Raw genomic sequence first — 6,501 nt, 5'->3', positions numbered from 1 at the left:
TTTCATCTTGTTATTGTTTAGTAAGCAATTACAAATCGACCCCACTAGTATCGCGCTCTGGGTGAAATTTATTTATTTATTTGACTTTTTTTTACACTGGGTATAAATTTGACAGATATTACCCCCTAGGTGAAATTAGTAAATGTTTTTGAGGGCAAAAGAGTAAAAAGAGTTTTCAACAATGGGTGTCTACGTACAAATTCAAACTGCATGAATAATAAATTCCAAAGTGCGATACTAAAAGGCTGTACCTGCAATTGACCCAAAGTTCTATGGCCAGAAATAATTTTATCATTTGAGTTTTGGGTAGATTGACAAAAGTACCCACGAACTTTGGCGGGTATTGCAGAAAACCTCCCTGAACTTCATAATCAAATTAACCTGCTCAACTTTCAATATTATACTACGCCCTTGCTGTTGGGCTCTAAAGCTTCTATTTGGGGTCCGAGGAAACACGAAGTCGCCTAGAGAGGTCACACAAACACAAAATTAACAGCACGAATACAAACAACGAATTTTACGTGGTTCGGCAAGTTGCCTACGTCTAAGGGGCAAGAAGGTGATGAGTTTTCACTAATAGAGAAGAGATTACAAATAGAGATTACAAAATCACTCAAAATCTCTCAAACAAAGCTCTCAAATCTCTCACACAAATCCCAAACAAATTACTCAGAAAACTCTCTTTTCTGTGCACCAAATAACCCATTTTCAACCTTACTAAACCCTAAAAAACATGTTTTAATATATCAAAACACAAACCCAATCAGAACAGGAAACCAGAATCAGGCCCAAACCAGACTGGTGGTCGACCGCTGAAATCATCGCGGTCGACCAGACAGAACTCATCAAACTGGCTACATCAAAATGACTGCCTACGTTTCCTCTTGTCTAATGAATCAAGCCTCACATAGTTCATCCAAATAGCATCCAAAGGCCCTCAATCAACTAGAAGGATTTTCAACTCTTCACCAACTTCACGATCATCACCAACAAATCTGCAGCTGATAACACTCCTAATGGCCTCAAAGTGAAAAGATAATCTTTCTTCCAAACTTGCATCTCTCTACACCAAATTTGTCTTGGAGCTTAACCCCTCAAACCCTATATGTAGAAGAAACACAATTACCAAACACCTCCACCTGAGGTGAGCCAACGATCATATCTTACCTGCTGCACTCGAATCCTGATCTTCAAACTCATCATCTGTATTCACACCAACATGATCCCAATCTATGTCACCTCCGATGGAATCCCAAACGATACAGAATGATCTGGAGAACGTGGAGTAATCTCCACCCGACGTGAAGTAACATTACCCTTCACCTGCTGTGATACATCTCTGATCTGACCAATACTCTCTACCTGCTAGGAGTCAAACGTGACATTACTGCTCAGAACAATTTTCTTGAAAACAAAGTCCCATAACATGTAGCCAAACATGCATCTGAATTCCAAATATGTACTCAGAGCAATTTTCACATCCTCGACGTGATAATATGCTAAGAACCTAAATATCCGAAGCAAACCAAAATCTGAAGTAGCTCTAACAGACCCAAATACTCCAATCGCAGCAGATGACAACCTATGAATAAGATGGCTTGAATATGTCAAAGCCTCAGTATCAAAATTCTTCTTCAAACTACTGCTTGACACCTAACACTGATCCTTTTCCAGCAAGGAACAACTCATTAAATTTGTCACCTCATCTCGTTGCCCCAATGTTTTCTTTCCAGTAAAGTATCTCAAACTGTTTTGAGCTCGGAACAAATGCAAAAATAGATCCCTCATGTACTTCCCACTAAAATCAAAACGAAGTACTCTGTCCTTTCTGTCTATTTTGATCTCTATACACTTCTTCCACCAGTTGTTGACTATTAGGACTTCATTCAAACGAGACTTGATTGCTACCCAAACATGCCTAGAACAGTCATCAACAAAGAAAACCAAATATCTATTACCTCCCAATGATGCCTCCTTAGAAGGTCTCCAAAGGTCCACATGAACATCATCTAGAGTGCCCTTAGCTCGATGAATAGAAATGCCAAACTTCACATTGGTCTTCTTGCTCACATCACTATGCTCACATGACTTCAAATTGCAGGTCAAAGCACCTCTCACAAATTCTTGCATATCCGAAGCTTGCAAGGAACTAACACTAGAATGTTCCAGCCTCAAACGTCACAGTCTAGCCGAATCAATAGAAGTTGCCAGCGCTTCACCTGTCACCGTACTTCCAGTCAAGTAGTACAAATTATTCTTCCTGACGTCATTCATCACAATTAGAGAGCCTTTCACAATCTCGAGAACCATGTCCTCAATACGAACTTTTAGACCCTCTGCAATTAAAGCTCCAATTGAGATCAGATTCTTTCTCAAAGAAGAAATATATCTCACACCATATAACTCTCTAACCATCCCATCATACATCTTGATACAAATTTTACCTATTCCAAGGATTTGGCATGCACGGTTATCATCCATGTACACCACATCACTATCGAGCTTCTCAAAACTAAAAAACCATTTTCTTTTAGGACACACATGATAGGTTGCACTACTATCTAATATCCACTCGGTTTCTTTCGAATAGCAACCTGTGGGACTGATAGAAAGTGAAAAAACAAATGAGTCAGAAATATTACCATCCGATTCGACAATGTTTGCTTCTGATGATGGTTGTTTTCCCTTTCTCTTTTGCTTGTTCTTCATCCATTCGCTGAGCTTTAGATAATTTTTTTTCCAATGACCAGTCTCTTTACACCAAGCGCACTGATCTTTATCAACTATAGGATGCTCTACTCTAGATTGTGACTTCTTATTCTTTCGGTTTGGATTTCTTCCTCTTATGATCAATGCATCTGCTAGACTGCTATTGTATCATTTGAAGACTACTTATCCTTCTTTCTTAGCTGATAATTCACAAGAGCAGCGGTAGCTTCACTATACGAAAGAGATGTCTTTCCATTAATTAGGGTAAAAACAAAGGTTTCATATTCCTCATCAGGTAAGGAACTTAACAACAATGCTTTGTCTTCATCCTCGATCATGACATCCACATTCGTCAAATCCGTAAGAAGCTTCGTGTAGTTGTTCATGTGATCACTAATTGAGATTCCATTCTTCAACTAGAAACAATAAAGTCTTCTTTTCAAATGCAAGCGGTTCTCAACACTTTTCGTCAAATACTTGCCTTCAAGAATCTCCCAAATCTTCTTTGCAGAAGTCTCATTGATCACATCATATTTTAGATCCTGCGTTAAACAAGACCTAATCACGCCACACGTCGTCCGATTCATCTTCTTCCAAACATTTTTCTTTAATGTCGTTCAGTTTTCCGTCCAACTCCAAAGTGTCTTCCAAATTTTGCGCGTTCAGCGCATCCAAAACTTCACATCTCCAAGCCAAAGTTATTCATGCCATTAAAATTCTTCACATCTATCTTTATAGAGTGAATATTCAAACTTTAAACGGTCTTCACGCTAGAAGTACCACTCTCAACATCTTCTTTCTCAGCTATCTTCCTCAAAACACTAACAAACCAATACGGAACAAACTAAAAAATAGATCCAAACTGCAAGAAAGGTAGATTTTTACCTCCAATTGAAACCCTAACAAGAGCCTCCAAAAGATCTCATCCTCACAAAACGGAAGACAAGATCCACAATAGTAAAAATCCCATCTTTGTTTTCAATTGAAACCCTAGACGAGTTTCCAAAGCGATCTACTCCTCCACCTAACCCAAGCGTAGCCTGGTGCTCTGATATCACTTGTTGGGCTCTGAAGCCTCTATTTGGGGTCCGAGGAAACATAAAGTCGCCGAGAGAGAAAGTCACACAAACACAAATTAACAGCACGAACACAAACAACGAATTTTACGTGGTTCGGCAAGTTGCCTACGTCCACGGGGCAAGAAGGGGATAAGTTTTCACTAATAGAGAAGAGAATATAAATAGAGATTATAAAATCACTCAAAATCTCTCAAATAATGCTCTCAAATCTCTCACACAAACCCTAAACAAATTGCTCAGAAAACTCTCTTTTCTGTGCACCAAATAACCCAATTTTAACCTTACTAAACCCTAAAAACATGTTTTAATATATATCAAAACACAAACCCAATCATAACAGGAAACCAAAATCGGGCCCAAACCCGACTGGCGGTCGACCGTCGAAACCATCGCGGTCGAGAGAACGACAGAAACCAAAAATCCATTACAGGGTCCGTGGTCGACCGGACCTAGCCTCGCGGTTGACCGGACCTAGCCTCGCGGTAGATCGACCAGAAATCCAGAAACTACCCTGTAGCGTGCACGTTTCCGGTCGACCACACCCTTGGTTGCGGTCGACCGGGAAACCTCCAAACTGTTTCCTTCGTTAAATTTCCTGAACTTCAACCCTGTTTTCGCCGTTTCTACACTTGAGCTATCGAAAAATCTCATACACCACATTAACATGTAGAGTACCAAGTGATGTGAAAGGTAATGAAACCATGATCATCTTTGATTATAGTCAAGTAATGAGAAAATTTCAATGGTCTGAAATAACATATCTTTTAAATTTTCTCCTTCTAATCAAACAAGCTCTGGAAGCCAAACGTTGATCAAATTTCCTTTGACGTTCCTTGAAAAACCTTAGACATTTCCAGGCTAATCGATTCGTTTTATTGCAGGCTGTTGTCGACTACATGGCTGACCTTGTTGCAAAAAGGGATGTATATTTAGCATCTGCAAAGAACAAGATAACCTGGTGTCAAAATTGCTTTTTCTTGAGGCCTAACAAAAGAAAGAATGAAGGTTGGGACTATGTGACGTGATCGTCGAAGCCTGAGCAAGAGCATTACAAATGGAAATTTACTACTTGAGGTTAGTAAAACAGTGATCCATGTTGCAAAAGTTATTTTCTTTGGATTCATGATGAAGTCTACAAGAATGCGGTTCTAATCTTTGCGCCCAAAATCCTCTTCTTGTGATTAATGCTTGATTCACCTGTATTTCTCGTATTGAGCTTACATGAGTTGTACCATCAGCTTTCTTTCTGCGGAAAATCCTTAAAATTGATACTTTCTATCTTTCATTCTTTAGATTGTCTTCTAGGTTGTCTGGTAACAAGAATGTGGTTCTTATCCTTGCGAACAAAGTCCTCTTTTTGAAATTAGTACTGGTTTCACTTGTGTTTCTCGTCTTGAGCTTATATGAGTTGTACCATTAGATTTTTTCACTGAATAATGAAACATTTTGACAGGAAATTTGTCAACTCTAGTTATTACTTTTCCTTTTTGGTCAATATGCTTATGTTTTCATTCACCGTGAGCAATTCAGTACATCACCATACTCAGGAATGCTTGGGTCTACAAAATATACTATCACAAGGCATTAAGCATCAACAATTCACTAACTACATAATATACACCGCAGACATTTCAAAACGAATAAATTACACTAAACCCCAAGAACTTTCAGCGTTTTGGAGTAAACCCTCAGTGACTTTCAAAATTGCATTACACTTCAAATAACTTTTGGAATGCAGAAAATCCCCCCAATAAGTTTTGGAGATAAACCCCATAAATGAGAACCAAAAAACAAAATAAAGGGGCATTTTGAAGGTTGTTGGGGGTTTAGCATTGAAATTTGGAAGTTGTCTAATACATGCTTGGTGACATAGATGATATTGGTAAGAACTGTGGGCTTAGACTGAAGATAACAAAGTTCCAGCTCCATATGCTGATTCAGCCGAAGCCTTGGTTCCAAAAAAACTAAATATGTTTGTTAGAATATAAAACTGTAACTGTCAACCTTGCTGCAACTTCAGAGTTTTGTGTAGTGGCAGAGAATTTAAGATGTCCTTAGAGCAAACCCAGATTCAATTTAATTCCCACCAGCCATGAATTTAAAGCTGATTTAAAGAAAAAATAATATCGCTGTGTGAGTGATGCCGATGCGAGTCAAAGTTTTGTACCTCCAGTATACAGGTGTCGTGCGCTTGTTGGATAAATTAAAAGCGGGTAATAATTCCATGACATAACAAGCCGAATGTCATAAAAATCAACCACAACAAAGTCTGAAGTTCTGAGAGTTCCTACACAAAACTGCAAGTGTACCACGACAGAACGGACAGAACGAACATATAACAACATACAATTAGAATAAGCAACAGAGATTCATATGAAACCGATGTTAGAAAGAAGAAAAACTGATCAAAAGAACTGTTGTAGCCAAAACAAATCCTTGTGCATCACGAACAAAAAATTTCCTGCTTCAAATCAGATCATACAAATTTAATTTGAACCCAATTACAACTAATTCTTTTGAATCCTACCCACTCCATTAACGAAGTTATAGATTGAAGAAGACAACAGACAACTAAAAAAAGAACACTCATGATTTTCAGTACTCCTTTCAAACAGCATGCAAACTTTGGTCCTAGAAATTCTCATGCTGCATAAAAAATTTGTTAAGAGTAAGTAATCTTTTAATGAAATACTAACCATAGGATGTAAGCACT

The 6,501-nt window shown here is 38.4% G+C and overlaps 1 protein-coding gene across 1 annotated transcript in view; it reads left to right on the top strand.

Moving 5' to 3' along the window:
• The window catches only part of LOC109838105 (plant intracellular Ras-group-related LRR protein 4-like), a 7,417-nt gene extending 2,179 nt beyond the window's left edge, over positions 1–5,238 (top strand). Inside the window, 1 exon segment of the mRNA XM_020406595.1 lies at positions 4,670–5,238. Within this exon segment, the coding sequence (XP_020262184.1) occupies positions 4,670–4,813 (144 nt within the window). The 3' untranslated portion in view covers positions 4,814–5,238.

This window comes from Asparagus officinalis, chromosome 1 (assembly GCF_001876935.1).
Source record: "Asparagus officinalis chromosome 1, Aspof.V1, whole genome shotgun sequence".
Classification (NCBI taxonomy): domain Eukaryota; kingdom Viridiplantae; phylum Streptophyta; class Magnoliopsida; order Asparagales; family Asparagaceae; genus Asparagus; species Asparagus officinalis.
The sequence above is the reverse complement of the archived record's forward strand: the minus strand, read 5'-3'. Positions and strand labels throughout refer to the sequence as shown.